Source organism: Xyrauchen texanus, chromosome 31 (genome assembly GCF_025860055.1).
Source record: "Xyrauchen texanus isolate HMW12.3.18 chromosome 31, RBS_HiC_50CHRs, whole genome shotgun sequence".
In the NCBI taxonomy this organism is placed as follows: Eukaryota; Metazoa; Chordata; class Actinopteri; order Cypriniformes; family Catostomidae; genus Xyrauchen; species Xyrauchen texanus.
Window position 1 is genome coordinate 11956422 of NC_068306.1, and position 21144 is coordinate 11977565.

General features: G+C 37.5%; 1 protein-coding gene across 1 annotated transcript in view; it reads right to left on the reverse strand.

The window, feature by feature from the left end:
• Positions 1–21144, reverse strand: part of LOC127624592 (whirlin-like) — a 123558-nt gene that overhangs the window by 14410 nt on the left and 88004 nt on the right. The window contains exons 5-8 of the mRNA XM_052099376.1: positions 20102–20138; positions 7152–7364; positions 5192–5404; positions 4664–4696 (exon numbers count right to left, since the gene is read on the reverse strand). Of these exons, the coding sequence (XP_051955336.1) occupies positions 4664–4696; positions 5192–5404; positions 7152–7364; positions 20102–20138 (496 nt within the window). The remainder of the gene's footprint in view (positions 1–4663; positions 4697–5191; positions 5405–7151; positions 7365–20101; positions 20139–21144) is intronic.

Genomic DNA, 21144 nt, shown 5'->3' on the forward strand with positions numbered 1-21144 from the left:
TAGATAGATAGATAGATAGATAGATAGATAGATAGATGAAAGACATACAGACAGATGGAAAACAAAGATTTATGACAGACAGACACAGACATGTAGATTCACAGACAGACAGATAGATAGAAAACAAAGAGTGATGACAGACAGACAGACATACAGACAGATAGATAGAAAACAAAGAGTAATGACAGACAGACAGGCAGACAGACAGACAGTTAGAGAGATAGATAGATAGATAGATGAAAGACATACAGACAGATGGAAAACAAAGAGTTATGACAGACAGACAGGCAGACAGACAGATAGACAGTTAGATAGATAGATAGATAGATAGATAGATAGATAGATAGATAGATAGATAGATAGATAGATAGATAGATGAAAGACATACAGACAGATGGAAAACAAAGAGTTATGACAGACAGACACAGACATGTAGATTCACAGACAGACAGATAGATAGAAAACCGACAGATAGATAGAAAACAAAGAGTAATGACAGACAGACAGGCAGACAGACAGACAGACAGATAGATAGAAAACAAAGAGTAATGACAGACAGACAGGCAGACAGACAGTTAGATAGATAGATAGATAGATAGATAGATAGATAGATAGATAGATAGATAGATAGATAGATGAAAGACATACAGACAGATGGAAAACAAAGATTTATGACAGACAGACACAGACATGTAGATTCACAGACAGACAGATAGATAGAAAACAAAGAGTGATGACAGACAGACAGACATACAGACAGATAGATAGAAAACAAAGAGTAATGACAGACAGACAGACAGGCAGACAGACAGACAGTTAGAGATAGATAGATAGATAGATAGATAGATAGATAGATAGATAGATAGATAGATAGATAGATAGATAGATAGATAGATGAAAGACATACAGACAGATGGAAAACAAACAGTTATGACAGACAGACAGGCAGACAGACAGATAGACAGTTAGATAGATAGATAGATAGATAGATAGATAGATAGATAGATAGATAGATAGATAGATAGATAGATAGATAGATGAAAGACATACAGACAGATGGAAAACAAAGATTTATGACAGACAGACACAGACATGTAGATTCACAGACAGACAGATAGATAGAAAACAAAGAGTGATGACAGACAGACAGACATACAGACAGATAGATAGAAAACAAAGAGTAATGACAGACAGACAGGCAGACAGACAGACAGTTAGAGAGATAGATAGATAGATAGATGAAAGACATACAGACAGATGGAAAACAAAGAGTTATGACAGACAGACAGGCAGACAGACAGATAGACAGTTAGATAGATAGATAGATAGATAGATAGATAGATAGATAGATAGATAGATAGATAGATAGATAGATAGATAGATAGATAGATAGATAGATAGATAGATAGATGAAAGACATACAGACAGATGGAAAACAAAGAGTTATGACAGACAGACACAGACATGTAGATTCACAGACAGACAGATAGATAGAAAACCGACAGATAGATAGAAAACAAAGAGTAATGACAGACAGACAGGCAGACAGACAGACAGACAGATAGATAGAAAACAAAGAGTAATGACAGACAGACAGGCAGACAGACAGTTAGATAGATAGATAGATAGATAGATAGATAGATAGATAGATAGATAGATAGATAGATAGATAGATAGATAGATAGATAGATAGATAGATAGATAGATAGATAGATAGATAGATGAAAGACATACAGACAGATGGAAAACAAAGATTTATGACAGACAGACACAGACATGTAGATTCACAGACAGACAGATAGATAGAAAACAAAGAGTGATGACAGACAGACAGACAGACATACAGACAGATAGATAGAAAACAAAGAGTAATGACAGACAGACAGACAGGCAGACAGACAGACAGTTAGAGAGATAGATAGATAGATAGATAGATAGATAGATAGATAGATAGATAGATAGATAGATAGATAGATAGATAGATAGATAGATAGATAGATAGATAGATAGATAGATCTATCGATTCAGAGAACGCTGGCATTCCTCTGTGTTGGCGCAGGTCCTCCACATTCCCACAATCCCCTGCTGTGTGCTAGTGTACAAGAAATCAGGATGCTCTCTCTGGGGGTCTTTTTTGTCTGAGGGGGCTTATCTGCTATGACAGTTCTGCAAATGGCTAATGAGGTGCTGTAACAGCTTAAGAGTCGAACATTTCATCTCTGGAGTTCCAAAGAGCAGTAGTCTGGTCCGCCACTGCTTTGTGTAATTACTGTAGCCAGAACCAGCAGACTAACAATAACACTGATCCACAGAGGAGGGCCAAAAACAAAGCTTGCATACAAATGCATTCATTCATTTCCAAAGCATGCACACACATATAGAGAAACACACTTGGAAATGACCCGTGATGAAGAGGCACAAATAACAGCTGACACATTTTTTTTGATTTGCGACAGACATTCGGACATGCTGATGTCTGATCACTGCAACCCACATACACACAGACAGACATAAGTGAGTCATTCAGAGAGCAATCAATCTATGCAGAGAATGTAGAACAGGTTACATCTGTGTGTGTGTAAATGCAAAAAACAAAACAAAAAAAACTCAGTCACAGCACAGCAAGCTGACAATACGAGTGTATATGTTGATATCTTTGCAAGAGAGGCACACTCAAATTCAAAAACACTGTGAATTCTCTGATTATGTGTGTATGTTTACGCACATACCCTTGTAGACATGTATCATGGTAACCAAAGTTTCCTTTCCACCAAAATACCATAATGCACATTTTTAAGGTCAGTGTTTTCTTTGAAAAAAATTCAAAAATAAATAAAATTAGTATTAAGCTCATCCTACACTATAAGAATGATACTAAAAGTCAAAGCATGCACTTTGTTGTGAAGAGATTTGCTGTTACTTTCCTATACAATCAGTTTAAAATTTTGCCTGGCAGATTATAAAATGTGTGGGAAAAAAATCCCATAGACTTACATTGAGGAGGGATGGCAGTTAGATAACGTTAAGGACAAGTCAAGTCATTTTCATTTGTATACAAAATGTTTCAAAGCAGCTTTGAAGATCATGCTTTAACAGAAAATGTATCTGTAATATCAGTAATGTCTTTGAGTCATCATTGTGCAGTTTGATAAAAATGTGATGGTAAATTTTGTCTTAAAGTTAATAAATAAATAAATAATAATTTAATTTAGAATCACATATTTAGAAATTGCATTTAGCAACCTTGCAGTACACCCTTGCAACCACTTAGAAATGCCCTAGCAACCACCCAGAACAACCTTGCAACTGCATAGCAGTGCCCAGGCAACCACCAACAACACCCAAGCATTGTGGCAGGAAGTTTTGGGAAGAAAAGCACCTGAAGTTTCTACAGTTATTATTACTATTGTAAAATCATAATAAATTATTATGGCATCTACTTCAAACAGTGTAAGAAGCATTTATAATCATATTATATTATATTTATTTAATTTTATTATATTATATTTTCATGACAGCGTGGGCCAATATTAAGTTACCAGTTTAAAAGAAGGTTCCGGGTTCAATACAAGTTTAGCTCAATTGACAGCATTTGTGGCATAATGTTGATTACCACAAAAATTAATTTCGACTCGTCCCTCCTTTTCTTAAAAAAAAAAAGCAAATATCTGGATTACAATATGGCCCTTACAATGGAAATTAATGGGACCAATATGTAAACGATCAAATACTTAGTGATTCAAAGTGTAGCCATAAAACGTCAACATGATTTTATTTGTGTTTAAATTGCTTACTAACCTGTTCTGTGTAAAGTTATATAAATTATTACAACTTTGTTGCCAAGACAACATAACGCTGTAAACCCTGAAACCCTAAAGCAATAGTAAAAATCAGGATTTAATCAACGCTACAGCCTAAATAATACACAAGTTTTAATAGAATACATGTGCTTTAATAAAATGATAAGCTTTACAAAGAAATATTCTGTAACACTTTATTATAAGGCTCCATTTGTTAACATTAGTTAACATGAACTAACAATGAACAATACTTTTACAGCATTTATTAATCTTAGTTGATACTAATTTCAACCAATACTAATATATTTTCAAAATCAAAAGATGTAAATGGTCTGCACTTATATAGCGCCTTTTTAACCTTAGCGGTATTCAAAGCGCTTTACACTGCGTCTCATTCACTCATTCACACACCAATGACGGCAGAGCTGCCATGCAAGTCACTAGCCTGCCATTGGGAGCAACTTGGGGTTCAGTGTCTTGCCCAAGGACACTTTGGCATGTGAAGTCATGTTGGCTGGGAATCGAACTGCCAACCCTGTGATTAGTGGACAACCCGCTCTACCAAATGAGCCACAGCCGCCGCAAGTTGTACTTGTTAATATTAGTTAATGTACAATGAACTAACATGCACTAACAATTAACAATTGTATTTTTATTAACCTTAACAAATATTAATGAATATTTCATTGTTAGCTTTTGATACCTAATACATTAACTAATGTTAACAAATGGAATCTTATTGTAAAGTGTTACCAAATATCCTTTTAAATGTGGTGAGAAAACAGCATAAATGTTTTGTATGGTATTTTGGTGGTTACCATGGTAAATTATTGTAAGGGAAAGTAAAAGAGTGTTTAACATACCTCCATCATATCTATCAGCCAGAGTAGTCTTTCCTAGTTTATTGAGAGGGACAGGGAGTTGGGTGTTAAATTGTGTCATTTACACAGGGAGCCAGCAGACTTTAAAAGCTGGCAGGAGACACATCTCCATCTGTCACACGAACAACACTCACACCTCTGAGACTATTCCACACAACTCTAAACCGTGCCACTTTCAAAACAAGGCATAGATGAGCTGAAGTGAGACACAGCTAGACAAAGTAAGACAGGTGGACAGACAGGTCCATAGTGGTGAGAGAGAAATACTTTATTTCCATTGGCAACTTTAGAACACTTCATGTTGTGTCCTAATAATATGCACAAGTGTCCAACAATTTTGTAAACTGCCTTCCTTTCTTCACATTCACACACAAGCACAGAAGAACACAGCCATCCATACTTCCCATTTCAAATTATATATGCAGACATTGCCCTTAAAAGAAGAAATAGTTCATTCATAAATGAATAGGACTGGCTTCCTAAACACCAACAGTCTCTTTTCTCTCTTACCCGTGCAGAGCTGAGGGTGGTGTTGGTCATGTAGCTGGCTGAGGAGGAGGCCAGTGTGTCTGGGTATGACACCATTGAAAAGGAGTCTTGAAACCCAGTTTCGCCTCCCTGTCTGGCCTTCAGGGCTTCAATTTCTCGTCTCAGCACCAGCCCGTCAAATCTCTCCACGTCCTGAGGGGTCACCAGCCCCCTGACCTCTGAAAGTAGAGAGAACTGCACATACACACATAGAGAGGAGTAAATATGGCTGAGCTTTAAATTATGTTGATTACTTTGATCTTTGAGGCTTTTATTTGATCATGAATGTATTATAGAGGCCATTCTGGATGCATATCAACAGACAATCACAGTCACTTTCATTATAATTATCACTGCTCTCATTATTAGGAATATTTTATTGCTCAGAGGTTGTTCTTTCATAGATCAAGAGCCTTAATAGTGTTCTCAGTTATGTTTCATTTAATTGTCAACTTTGCCCCATATAAATTATTTATCTTCAAATTCCTTAGGAGAAATAAAAAGAGAAACAAATGAGACAATTTTTGACAAAGTAAGCGTATAAAGCAACAACAATGTGCATAATATAACTGATGAGATTTGTCAAGTTCACGTTGAGATCCCTGATTTTTGTTACAGACATCTTTGTCTCTGCAAATCTGAGCACAGTGTAAAATGTTGAGATCTCTTGAGATGCTCTAGAGGAGACAAGTGAGATTACTTGAGTGTTAATCTCTGGAGAAGAATCTGATCTGAAAATTTAAAGGAAAGGTTCACCCAAAAATTCTATCATCATTCACTCACCCAGATTTCAATTATTTTATTTCTTCTATAAAGCACAAATGAATATTTTTAGTTGAATATCTCAGCTCTGAAGGTCCACACAATGCTAGTGAATCATGCCCAAAACAAAGCTCAAAAAAGCACATAAAGGCAGCATAAAAGTAATCCATAAAACTCCAGTGGTTGAATCCATGTCTTCTGAAGTGATCCAATCGGTTTTGGGTGAGAACAGACCAAAATGTAACTCCTTTTCACTGTTCATCTTGCCATTGCAGTATCTAGGCACGATCATGATTTCAAGCTCAATTACACTTCGTAGTGTAACAGAATGCAAGGTGGAGCAAGGAAGTGTAATTGAGCTTGAAATCATAATCGCCAAGGAAACTGCTGATGTCAAGATTTATAGTGAAAAAGGAGTTATATTTTTATCTGGTTTCACCCACAAACAATTATATTTCTTCACAAGATATGGATTAAACCACTGGAGTATTATGGATTACTTTTATGCTACCTCAATGTGCTTTTTAGAGCTTCAAAATTTTGGTCACCATTCACTTGCATTGAATAAACTTACAGAGCTAAGGTATTCTTCTAAATATCTTTGTATGTGTTCTGCAGAAGAAAGAAACTCATACACATCTGGGATGCTGAGAATGATGAGAATGTTTATTTTTGGTTGAACTACCCCTTTAAATGAATTCTCCATTAGCTCTCCATTTAATATCATTGCTGTGAAGAAAAACTGAGATAAACTGATTTCATGTGTGATAGATATTGTTACGGGAATATTTTATATTCTTTATAATCCAGTAAGCCAGTGTACAGTTAATTTCCATACAGTTTTTAATTTGAGTCATTTTAGTTTTTAAATTTAGTAAATTTTTCATCACAACAAATTCATTAATTTTAGTCTACAAAAATAAAATATTAATTTATGATAATGTGAAAAATGACAGAAACGTGTTTCAAATTGTAACAGGCCAAACTACATAAATATAAAGGACAAAGAGAGTTCCAAAAAAGAAAGAAATTAAACAGAGTAAAAATGCTGTTAGAGGCAGATTAGAGATGCAACAACATTTTTACACACACACACGCACACGCACACACACACACACACGCACACACACACACACACACACACACACACACACACACACACACACACACACACACACACCTTGGCATGTGTATTGAGCAGCTCAAAGAGGGCCATGACGAGCTGCTCAACACCGATGTGGCCATCGCGATACTCCTGGATGTAGTAACCCATGGTCTGCCTCTCTGGCTCGGTCAGCAGGTGTCTGGCATGTTCCTCCATCATGGCCCTGCTCTGGTTCACCAAACTGGACAGAGTCACCTGAGAACCGGCTACACCTTTATAAAAACCAGCCTGAGAGAAAGAAAGAGTGTTTTTTTTTTCCATTTCCTTTTCTTGTCACTCCTTTTTTGTGTGTGTGTGTTTATAGAGAAAATTGAAATCATGAGAGATATATAGTACTTTATATACAGTACAGGTCCTTCTCAAAAAATTAGCATATTGTGATAAAGGTCATTATTTTCCATAATGTAATGATACAAATTAAACTTTCATATATTTTAGATTCATTGCACACCAACTGAAATATTTCAGGTCTTTTATTGTTTTAATACTGATGATTTTGGCATACAGCTCATGAAAACCCAAAATCTCAAAGAATTAGCATATTTCATCCGACCAATAAAAGAAGTGTTTTTAATACCAAAAAAAAGTCAACCTTCAAATAATTATGTTCAGTTATGCACTCAATACTTGGTCGGGAATCCTTTTGCAGAAATGACTGCTTCAATGCGGCGTGGCATGGAGGCAATCAGCCTGTGGCACTGCTGAGATGTTATGGAGGCCCAGGATGCTTCGATAGCGGCCTTAAGCTCATCCAGAGTGTTGGGTCTTGCGTCTCTCAACTTTCTCTTCACAATATCCCACAGAGTCTCTATGGGGTTCAGGTCAGGAGAGTTGGCAGGCCAATTGAGCACAGTAATACCATGGTCAGTAAACCATTTACCAGTGGTTTTGGCACTGTGAGCAGGTCCCAGGTCGTGCTGAAAAATGAAATCTTCATCTCCATAAAGCTTTTCAGCAGATGGAAGCATGAAGTGCTCCAAAATCTCCTGATAGCTAGCTGCATTGACCCTGCCCTTGATAAAACACAGTGGACCAACACCAGCAGCTGACATGGCACCCCAGACCATCACTGACTGTGGGTACTTGACACTGGACTTCAGGCATTTTGGCATTTCCTTCTCCCCAGTCTTCCTCCAGACTCTGGCACCTTGATTTCCGAATGACATGCAAAATTTGCTTTCATCCGAAAAAAGTACTTTGGACCACTGAGCAACAGTCCAGTGCTGCTTCTCTGTAGCCCAGGTCAGGCGCTTCTGCCGCTGTTTCTGGTTCAAAAGTGGCTTGACCTTGGGAATGCGGGGATGTTTCTACTCCAGACTCAGTCCACTGCTTCCGCAGGTCCCCCAAGGTCTGGAATCGGTCCTTCTCCATAATCTTCCTCAGGGTCCAGTCACCTCTTCTCGTTGTGCAGCGTTTTTTGCCACACTTTTTCCTTCCCACAGACTTCCCACTGAGGTGCCTTGATACAGCACTCTGGGAACAGCCTATTTGTTCAGAAATGTCTTTCATTGATGGCCTTCTGGACAGCAGTCAGGTCGGCAGTCTTACCCATGATTGCGGTTTTGAGTAATGAAACAGGCTGGGAGTTTTTAAAAGCCTCAGTTTTGCAGGTGTTTAGAGTTAATTAGTTGATTCAGATGATTAGGTTAATAGCTCGTTTAGAGACCGTTTTCATGATATGCTAATTTTTTGAGATAGGAATTTTGGGTTTTCATGAGCTGTATGCCAAAATCATCAGTATTAAAACAATAAAAGACCTGAAATATTTCAGTTGGTGTGCAATGAATCTAAAATATATGAAAGTTTAATTTTTATCATTACATTATGGAAAATAATGACCTTTATCACAATATGCTAATTTTTTGAGAAGGACCTGTATAGAGTAACATGCAGAGTTAATTTTCTCTTTTGCTAAGTTTCACCATCGTTCATTCATACCTGAGTAACGTCATTTTCCCCACCGTGTCTGATATTAAAATCAGTGCGACACACTTTGAAAAAGGCGTGGGCATTGTCGATATGGCTGCGCAAAAATAAATGTAATTCTTCTGTCTAGCAATTGTTACATTTACAAGTATAGTTCGTTTTTTCAGTGTTGCCAACTATTTTCAATGGAAAGTAGATAAAGCCTGCTCGAAAAGTAGCTAAATGTCGCCAGATGGCGTCATTAGCATATTAATGACGTCATCGCGTCGTATTTGCATTCTGCCTAACTTGTCGGTACTGTAGCCTACTTCAGTTTATAATAACGGTTATCTCCCCTAAACCATGCTCATACTTATATAAGTATATAGCCGAATGTCCAGTAAAACGGTTCTCAATTACATATTTTCTGTTAGACAACGGTACGGAACGGAACTTAGCTAACGTTACATGTTTATGAGTTTGAAGAAGGTTTATTGTTGTGTTTGGATAAGTAAAATGTATAGAGTCTGTAAATATACGATCTGAAGTTGGAGAGTTCAGAAACCGAACCGGAATGAACTAAAACTCTGATTAGTAGTGAATATAAGCGCATGCCAAGAAAAAACGGTCAAATTAAATGTTTTGAATTAAAACAAAGGAGAAGGCAGCTGCTATGTGATCACTGATCGGTTCCTGCTAACACAGCGTGCACATGCGCAGCTCATTCATGTCTATGTCCGCTGGCGTGCAGTCAACGGAACGTGCTTCTCCTCTCAGCCGCTCACTGAACAGAGCAGACGCAGCGGGGAAGACCTCACGCTTGCAGTACTGGCGATATTTGGAATTTGGAAAGTTGCTAAGGTTTGTCCAAAAAGTCGCTAGATTTGTTGCTAGTCGTTTTTTAAAAAAATGTCGCTAAAGGGGTCTGAAAAGTTGCTAAAAATAGCGACAAAGTCGCTAAGTTGGCAATAATGCGTTTTTTCGCCGTAGCACCACAGTCTTCTCCTCCCATCTACCAGTGATGCTTCATTCAGCTTCCCGCGTCTACAACCTGCGCAGATATCAACTGCGCAACTTGGTTGTTGGTTGCCAGGTTGAGGTCACAAATACAACATTTGTATGACATGTCGATTGTGTGAATAGGATGCGCTTCTATACAAGATCTGACAACTGGACAACCTTGGAATAATATATTGATGTGTTTATTCATATAACTAGGTTTGGGCCGTACAAAAAAGAGAAATAACAAAATGGGAGGGGGGCAGAAGATGGGTGTGAAATATGGGAGACTCCTGGGAAAAACGGGAGTGTTGATCAGGTATGCTCATTTTATGTTTTGCACTGTACAATGCAGCTTATATAAATGGTAGATTTAAACACACCTAGCCCCAGCATGCCCCCAGTAACGATTATACCTCAACCCTAAAAACGTGGCTAGTTTAAGCGCAAAGAAGACATCAGACTCTTTATACATGTTCTTTGTTGCAACGCTGTTAATAGGCGTTATTTGTGGATTATACAAACGCTCGAAACGTAACTGAACGCACACGTGCGAATGAGTAGAAAATTCAATTTGCACATCATTTTTAATCGCAAATGCGACCAAAACTGTCGCACATACAGCCCTGAGTGCAAATACAGACTTTGAATGAGCACCTCATTCAACTAGAATAACCCAAAAAAACGTTTTGGGTTATTCTAGATTTGTGTAAATAGTATCGGCCAAATTAAGTTACTTTGCAGCACTGTAAACAACACACTTAGAGCATGTTATGAACTGAATGCAACACATCTGTTTCCATAAGATATGAAATTTGTGGAGTGAGCACTAAAATGGCTCATGTGTGCTCAAGGCAGAGCTACACAAGAGCAGTGTGTGCAGACAGTTTAATTAAATCCACAAGGTCATATCTTAGTTTCCGACCCTATTTCGATTGATCACTCAGCCCCATGCAATGCAATAGAAAGACATGTTTGCTTCGTTTCGTGGCACACCCTCTTTTTATCTCATCACATTAATTTCAGACTGCAAGCTCTCAACTTGGATATCATTCTTTTGCCGTGACACTAGAGATTCAGTAGTGGCGTAGTGCCACTGCTGGAAAGCGGTCCAGGAAACACTGGTTCATGCTAAGCATTTTAGTCTTTTGGCATTGAATTACAAAAAGCAATCCATGAGCTTTCTATCAATCTATTCTCTCAGCCTTTTTTTTATTTGAATGTTTCCAGCTGAATTAGCAGTCATGCTGAACAGTCAATGGTCTCGATGGGTGGAGATGTTTGCTGGCTGTCTGGTTTGCAGGTGCAGCCAAGCAGCACTAGTGTCTATGTTATCAAACAGTCAAAAGACACAAGCCTTTGAACTGAGCTCAATCAATACAGACAGATACAGTGTGTTAGAAGAGTGAACGCTGAACAAGTCAGCTCTGACCTAAACTATTCTTGCACTTATTATTTTTTGTTCTATTCAAGCATGTTGAAATGTTGAAACAATTAGATAACCTTCACTGTAGAGCACTCCAAGAGGAACTAATGCATTTTCGCTGCATTATATGGCAGACCATTTATTTTCACATTATTTCGGAGGAAAAATCACCACTGGATGGGCTTAGGTTTAATTGCTTGAAATTAGATTTGCAGATAAATAATTTATAAATTGTATCTATGTTCCCCTAATTTGCATCCAGTTTAGAGTGAATTTCCAAATATTTCTTCCAAAAAAGTACTAAAAGAATGGTTAATTGAGTTCTGCTAAGGAACTGGAATCAAAACCAGAATCATTAAAATCCTTTTGATTCCCATCCCTAATAAAGAATGAGAAGGTGTGTCCAAACTTTTGACTGTTTGTGTAGTTCAAAACTCGTAGCCACAGATAGGCTCCAGAGTCTTTTGTTCTGCAACAGCAGCAAGTTACAATTTTGTGCTCTCCTGAAATAATATATTACCCTCACCAATGTCAGAGTTCAAGAGAGTAAGCTTTAGAGTATGATTTATGTCAACCATAGAGTTGAATTCCTTTTCCCTTCTTTTTATTCTGAAAATCCATTGATTTCATAGACTCCCTCAGTTAGGCACTAATACTTTGAGGTCAGCTTACTGCTAAACTCAAATTCATCTTCAGCTGGAGAACAAACTGCTTCTAAAATCCTGCTGAGCCCAACCACTGCAGCTGAGATAAATCCAGAAGCTGATCCATGTCATGAATGCACTGTATGTGTGAGAATGTGTGTGGGTATGTGTTTCATGTACTGTGATGTAATAAAAAACACATCCTCTTTTTCTTGTGCCATTTTTTGACAAATCCATATATATATATATACACACACACACACACACACACACACACACACTGACTATGTCTAATTACTAAAACGTGAGCATTTTGTTTTAATCTCATTCTGCTCCATCAAAATGAATTAAAAACAAATTAATCACATTTATGTTGTAACATTACCTGAGTCTTCTGAAACATAAGGCCAAAGGCATTAAGCTAAATAATTAGATGATCAAGATCAGTGTCACCTTAGTCACATTATTTAAAATGATAAATGTTTGGGTATGGGAGCTTCTGTCCACTAAAGCTCCATAATCTTCATTATCGGCCACAAGCGAGCTGGAGTTTTAATATGCTGACCATAGACATTGACAAGGGTGATTAAGCTTTTCAAAAGAGCACCACATTTTTTTCTCCCTCAAATTTTTTCTAAGACAGACTCAAGCATTGGCACACTGTATTACCACCATGTCCATCTTAAATGCAGCCTACGTTGAAATTGGAGCGCCATTTCCACTCTACATTATATCCTGCGAAGAGCACGTCTCTACCAGAGTGCTGATAGATTTTTACTCCTCTTGCAGAACAGTGACTGAGCAGAGCAGTCTGTAGTTGATGTGCTAATGACTCACAGGAGATAAGCTCTCAGTGATAAGAAAACCTTCTTTTATGCAGACCAAAGCAAACATAAAAACAGCCTGCTCAAGTATTGTAAGTTACCTTGCCATTGTGTTCCGTAATAATATAGAAGAAGATCTGGCTGGAAAGAAATTGTAATTTACAGTCAGAAAAGCTCTTCTGGGATTTTTTGTCCTAACAGGTTTTATTTACATCAAAGATGTTCTGAAACATTTTCAAAATGGTTTCATATAATCAAATTTTACATGAATAATAATTAATAATTCCTTACATTTATATAGCGCATTTCTAGGCACTCAAAGTGCTTTACATAGTATAGGGGGAATTTCCTTAACAACCACCAGTGTGCAGCATCCACCTGGATGGTGCGATGGCAGCCATAGTGCGCCAGAACACCCACCACACACTCTCTGTTGGTGGAGAGGAGAGTAGAGTGATGTAGCCAATTCAGGGATGGAGATTATTAGGAGGCCATGGTAGATAAGGGCCAATGGGGGGCATTTAGCTAGGACACCGGGGTTATACCCCTACTCTTTACGAGAAGTGCCCTGGGATTTTTTGAATGACCACAGAGAGCCAGGACCTCGGTTTAACACCTCATCCGAAAGACGGTGCTTTTTCTTTTTTTTTTTTTTTACAGTATAGTGTCCTCGTCACTACACTGGGGCATTAGGACCCACACAAACCACAAGCTGAGCACACACCCTGCTGGCTCCATAATTCCACTTCCAGCAGCAAACTTAGTTTTCCCCAGGAGGTCTCCCATCCAGGTTCTGGCTCAACCCTGCTTAGCTTTAGTTGGCAACCAGGCAAAAGCTGCAGGGTGATATGGCTGCTGAATTTTCCTTCTTCATTTGAAAGGAAATAGTTCAGTGTACTACAAAGATCCGTTTAACATAAGATCTAAAAAAGTACTCCCCTGTTCCTACAGGCACAGCGCCAACAATAGTACCTCTGGTAAGAAACCGGTTTGGTTGTAAAGAGTAGTAGTTTAGTTTGATATTCTGTTTTAAAAAATCCATAGATTTTTTTGCACGTCAGCTCACTGATAAACATGAAGTACACATATGTGGAAATTAGGAACGCAAAAGTTTAAAAAACATGTTCGGAATTTTGAATAATTTCCAACATTAACACATCTGTGGGTCATTTCGCTTAATTTGAATATAATTTTTTTTATATTTTATTTCGCTAAACATTACAGTTCTATTAATTAACATTAGTGAATGCATGCCTATATATTTACAGTGCATTTTCACATTGAAACTAAATGCATTTACGCAAATGCTGAAATTGTTTTCTTTCAGAGGCTTTATATGGAGTTAAGATGAAAATAAGGTGCATTTCGAACTGTTCTGAGACCAGCGCAAACAGACAGCACACTGAAGGTTAAGTCATTCACTATATAGGGAGCAAGGAAGCAAGGGTGCATCCTAAAGCTTTCTATGCAGCTCCATGCATTCAATCCAATACAAATTTTCAGTTTCAGGCTGCAGATGATGTTTGGACCACTCAACATGTTTAGCAGACATACGTGATAATCAGTACATAGATTCAGAATTTTATAATGCAAAATTGTATTTTAACATGGTTGGCATTGATTGGATTATGCTGGTCATTACTTTTAATCAGAATTATTTATTCAGCTTTATAGAAAATCAGCTTTAATGTCTATAACATCTCAAAATCATGAATAATCAACACTCCTGGACACATAATAAACTATTTTTATGCTATCAATTTTTAGGAAAACTTTTTGCTCAAGAATTGTTTATTTTATTATTTATTAGATGCTACTAGTTACAAATCAAAATGGGAAATGGAAAATGCATGCAGGGGTCTCAGAAGGTTAAGTGTACAGTGGAATCAACAGCCCTTTTCATTCTAAAGGGGGTATCACACCGGATGCTTCTGGCGGACGACATGGTGTGTTCTAAAATTCTAAACAATTGTTTTCTATGAATGTATGTACACTGCCGCCGCCACTTGGTGTCTGTCAGTGGTGCTCATCTACAACTTCGGAGGGTGCTCAAATTTCTGCCGCGCCATGGAGCGCAACTCGAATATTTTCCATTAAATTTGACCCAAATAGTTATCAGTGGACATACAGTTGAAGTCAGATGTTTACATACACTTAGGTTTAAATCATTAAAATACATTTTGTAACCACTCCACAGATTTCATATTAGCAAACTATAGTTTTGGCAAGTCATTTAGGACATCTACTTTGTGCATGACACTAGTAATTCTTCCAACAATTGTTCACGGACAGATTGTTTCACTTATAATTGAATATATCACAATCCCAGTGGGTCAGAAGTTTACATACACTAAGTTAACTGTGCCTTTAAGCAGCTTGGAAAATTCTAGAAAATGATGTCAAGACTTTAGGCAATAAGCCAATTAGCTTCTGATAGGAGCTGTTCTGAATTTGAGGTGTACCTGTGGATGTATTTTTATGGCTTACCTTCAAACTCAGTGCCACTTTGCTTGACATCATGGAAAAATGTAAAGAAATCAGCCAAGATTTCCGAAAATGAATTGTGGGCTTCCACAAGTCTGGTTCATCCTTGGGAGCAATTTTCAAATGCTTGAAGAAAACATGTTCATCTGTACAAACAATAGTACTCAAGTATAAACACCGTTGGACCACGCAACCATCATACCGCTCAGGAAGGCGACACATTCTGTCTCCTAGACATTAATGTAGTTTGGTGCAAAAAGCGCAAATCAATCCCAGAACAACAGCAAAGAACCTTGCAAAGATGCTGGAGGAAACAGGTAAAATCGACGTAACCTGAAAAGCTGCTCAGCAAGGAAGAAGCCACTGCTCCAAAACTGCCATACAAAAAGCCAGACTACAGTTTGCAAGTGCACATGGGGACAAAGATCTTACTTTTTGGAGAAATGTCCTCTGGTCTATTGAAACAAAAATTTAACTGTTTGACCATAATGACCATTGTGAGGAAAAAGAGTGAGGCTTGCAAGCCGAAGAACACCATCCCAAGAGCATGAGGTGGCAGCATCATTTTGTGGGGGTGCTTTGCTGCATGAGGGACTGGTGCACTTCACAAAATAGATGGCATCAAGAGGAAGGAAAATGATGTGGAAATATTGAAGCAATCTCAAGAAATCAGCCAGGAAGTTAAAGCTCGGCTGCAAATGGGTCTTCCAAATGGACAATGACCCCAAGCATACATCCAAAATTTTGGCAAAATGACTTAAGGACAACAAAGTCAAGCCCTGACCTCAATCTGATCTGAAGGAGGCCTACAAACCTGACTCAGTTACACCAGTTCTGTCTGGAGGACAGTTTATGTAAACTTCTGACCCACTGGGAATGTAATGAAAGAAATAAAAGCTGAAAAAAAAAAATTCACTCTCTCTACTATTATTCAGACATTTCACATTCTTACAATAAATTAATGTTCCAAACTGAACTAAGACAAGGAATATTTTCTACGATTAAATGTCAAGAATTATGAAAATTGTGAGTTTAAATGTATTTGGCTATGGTGTATGTAAACTTCTGACTTCAACTGTATATTATTTACTCTAGCCTTGTTCATTCTTTAAAAAGGGGAAAAGATTGCTAACATTTGTGTTTACTGGTTACCACGTGAACCGCATCGACGTGTTCTGTGTTTGATACCTGTGCCGTGTCCTAGCCTTGACGCAGCATGGTGCTTCTCATCTGGTGTGCGACTGCCTTAAGGGTCAGACAGATAGTGAAACGTGGTCATATAAAAATAAATTATGACTGTTTTTGGTGCAAACCCCTTTACTAATATTAGAGTGGACAATAGAATGAAAACAAAAACTCCATACAACTGCTTTAATGTTCTTGTTTTGCAAGTTTATTGTGTTGTCAACTTTAGTTTACATTGCTAATGATGATGAGTTGCGCCCCCCCATTGCCACTACAGTTCTTGTCCCAAAAGGGAAATGTCAATCTGCAGAATTTAATTAGCTCTAAAATGCTACGAGTTGGCAAGGGGCGGTTGGCTTTAAACAACGCAAGTCTCTCTTCAGACATAGATAAATGTAACATTAAGCAATGGATATAAGTGCCTAACTCAGCAAAAGTTCCACAAGGTCACCCAGCAAGAAATTCAGGCCTGCAAATGGGCAAAAAATGTCTGTAAGAAACTTTTGAGGCAGAGTAATTGTAACATTGCAGTGGGTAAAGAAAAGCATTTGCATCCGACAGAGAGACCCCTCACAGTCACAGAAAAGTTGTGAACCCATAGCACTGTTTGACTCATCTCATTTTCATAAGCTGCGTGAGTGCTAAACTAGCCAGAAACATAAAATACAAGCAGACTTGAACCCACTCTATGCCATTAGAAATGACTTTCAACTAAAATAAATGCCACTATCATAAACTGAGTTTCTGTCAGCTTGCTATGCTAAAACTTGCAGTTTTTAATATTTCTGAATCAAAAATACGTTCTTTCTTAATTACGAACCAAACAACTTTTGGACATCACACAATTTTCTGTGTGTGTCCCCTAAGCAAGCACATCTTATTCCTTACTTACCTACAATTAATCAAAACTCCCTCTACCAAGCTATGTACAATTACTTACCCAATTATTAAGTGTTTTAAGGGTGGTTTTAATGTATACTGATGAAACATAATGAGGCATTTATGTGATTATTAATCTACATGCCAGGTCAAATGATGGAACATTTTCCCAGTCGAATTGCAGGACAAAAAAAAAAACTTGTTACATGGCCACTGAACATCATTCATACCCATTTATGTAAAATGTTATGTTATGTTTTTAAATGTATGCATTTTACTGCAACCAATATGAGGAATTTTTGTAAATGTTATTAACAGTAATTACAATGTTGTTACATAGGAAGTGACTAATTTGTGTGTTTGCAGATAAAAATTTGAAGTTTATGTCAGCATACAGTATCAGAGGTTATTTACGGCTGAATGTGCACTTATCGCAAAAAAAAACGTATTACTGTTGTGCGAAGCATTGGAAAGTTACAACTCTTTGGTATGCAAAATGAGCAGCTTACTTCAAAAGCTCATAGCCTACAGATATGAGCACACACATTATCTATCAGTGTCCTTTAGCATGTCACTCCCTCTGCATTCAATAATCAGCCCTGCCATATTAAGTGCTGTAAGTGCCCATGCAAGGCTTCAGCTTTTTTTGGAGGCGGTTGTTTTGTGCATAAACCTTGATTAACTGCAGAGGGCCTTGTAAAACCCTGTTCTTCAGGTGGGTCACCTTGCCCTTTTTCTTTTCATCCTTGTTTTACATCCTCTTCTCTTTTATCCATGCAGTATTTTATTTATTCTCTATCTTCTATTTCTTTTTCTTTAATGTATACACTAGATTTATACCATCTTATACATATTTATTGTGCTTGCAAGGCAGCACTGTATCGATATTTTTCAAACATTCTGGTTAGATGTTTGTTCTAACCCCCTTTAAAACTTCTGCAATTAATTCAGCCAGAAGGAACGCTTTAAGGGATTGTCCTCCGAAAAAAATATATATATATATATATATATATATATATATATATATATATATATATATATATATATATATATATATATATAAACCATTTACTCCCCCAATGTTGTTCCAAACCTGTTAAACTTTCTTTCATAAATGGAACACAAAAGGATATATTAGGCAGAAAGTTAGCCATTTCTTTTCATTGTATGATAGCAATGGCAAAACTCGTTTACATAGAACCAAAGCCTAAGACCTAAAATGTATTTTCATTATTTCCTTCAGGAAATGCAAATATGGTCTTTCTTTTCAACCTGCCCATTATATCTCTACACACACACACACACACACACACACACACACACACACACACACACACACACACACACACACACACACACACACACACACACTATAGACACACACTGTGGGCTGGTACGAATGTTAAGTGCATGTGTCCTTTTCGAAAACTGGTGTCTGAATACAGATGACCATGGATACCGTATGCCTAGGGGGATCAAAGCCTCCCGGCAGCGACATCCTGACACCCTTTTTACACAGAGATACAAAGTGACACTTCTCAAACCAAAAAGGTAATTTACAGCGATACCACCTTCCTCTTTCATCCCTTTCTTTCCACCTTTGCCCTTCCTGTGTCTTTCAATTCTCTTTCCTCCTTTCTACCTCTTCTCCTCATTACGTCCACAATCTCTCCTATCAACTCTCTTTGTGGTTGCAGTACAGAGAGAGCCACACAGGAAAAGGTGTGTGATTGCCTAGCAAGTCAGTGCTATGATGCATTTCAACCTGTTCCCATATCAACCTCACAGTTAATCAATAACGGTAGTACTCGGTCCAAATATGCAATTATTAGTAATTATATCCCCCTTTCTCTTTTGATTAGCCAGTCGAAGATAGGAAAGAGCACAAGGACATTATTTAGGTCATATACAGAGTCTGATCTATTGTGCTTTTCTATTTGCATAAAAACAATATAAATTCACAATGGAGGACAAAAAAGGGAGGGTCTTTGAACAGGAAAAGTCATGGTGAAAAAGTCCTGGAGGCATTTTGTGTGTTATCAGGAGCATCTTTTATATAGAGAAAGGAGATTACTCTGAATATAAGTATTGCGACATATTACATGCTCCATGTGGACACACTCCATATTGTGACATATTAGTTTAGTCATTTATTGGTTGCATTTTTGCCCTGGGCTCCCTTAATTTTTGACCCTGGATAGCACTGTGTGAGGGACAGGGTGAAAACAACGTGATTATGAACTGATAATCTGTGTGAAAGGGAATAAAGTATTTAATTTTATGAGACCAGATTGGTCCACTTTTTTATGCCGTGTTGTCAAAGATGGAGTATGATGAATACTAAATTCAAACACTGCACTAATACATAAACAATATAAACTAAATACAAACTATTAATGAGATATTAAAGCTAAAGCTAAACTGAAATTGATTATTATAATACAAAATAAAATAATAATAAAACTAGTGGCATTTGAAAAAACAAGGGGAAAAATAAAACCCTTTTGCAGAGAGCTCTTCAAAAATCACCACTGTGATCTTGCTCACTTTTTCGAAATAGTGTCAACCAGGCCAAACGGGAGGGAAAACTGTGTTCAAATAATGAAACAAGCAACTCACCTTTCCTGATGCTGATGCTCCCTGCTCCAGAGAGAGGCTATGGGAGTGAGGTAAATATGAAGAGATCAATATGTATTAGCTCAAAAACTTCTTCAAGCATCCACAAATATAGCAGGTTCTGACTTGCCATGAAACAGATCTTGTTTTATTTATATATATATATATATTTTATCATGGGCTTCAATTAATTAGAACAACATATAGATGTTTTTCTCAGATCTAATGGTGTATAATGGTCTATTACTTTTGTGATAACTTTGGAAAATAATATTTTGACAATAAGTATAAGAAAATAATTTAATTTATGTAATTAAATATCTACATTGCTAGTGGGGAAGATTTTTGAACTGAACTGTAGGATGTGTCGTTTGTTTTTTAATTGAACATGTCGGCAGGTCTGGACTGGTAATCTGGCATACCGGGCACGTTGCATGTGTGTCTGCATTTGTTTTATGTTGTTTTGATTGAGTGGTGGTGGTGTAGTGGTCTAAAGCACATAACTGGTAATCTGGTAATCAGAAGGTTGTAGGTTCGATCCCCACAGCCACCACCTGTCCTTGAGCAAGGCACTTAACTCCAGGTTGCTCCGGGGGGATTGTCCCTGTAATAAGGGCTCTGTAAGTCGCTTTGGATAAAAGCGTCTGCCAAATGCATAAATGTAAATGTAAATGTTACTGTTCAGCCAGTTCCTGCCTCCTCCTTGCACATCCTTGAACTGTTACAAGTGGTTTTCACCAAAAATAAATCTACAAACAGTGATACCGCAAACATTTATTTTTTACAGCTTTAAAAGTGCTAACAAATTGCTACATAAGGACTACAAGATTGTCTGCTCAACACATCATTTGTAAAGCATAAACAACCTTATTTTACTAATAAATAAAAAAATCATTACAAAAAATGATTTAAAATTCCAGAGGGAAAACAGGTCGAATTAACCCTCTGGGTTGGCCAGAACAGCTCAATAGAATAGGCTTTGGGGAGCCTTTAGGGAAATCATAGTATGAAATTTGGAGGTGGCAGGCTCCCCTTGATCATGCGGG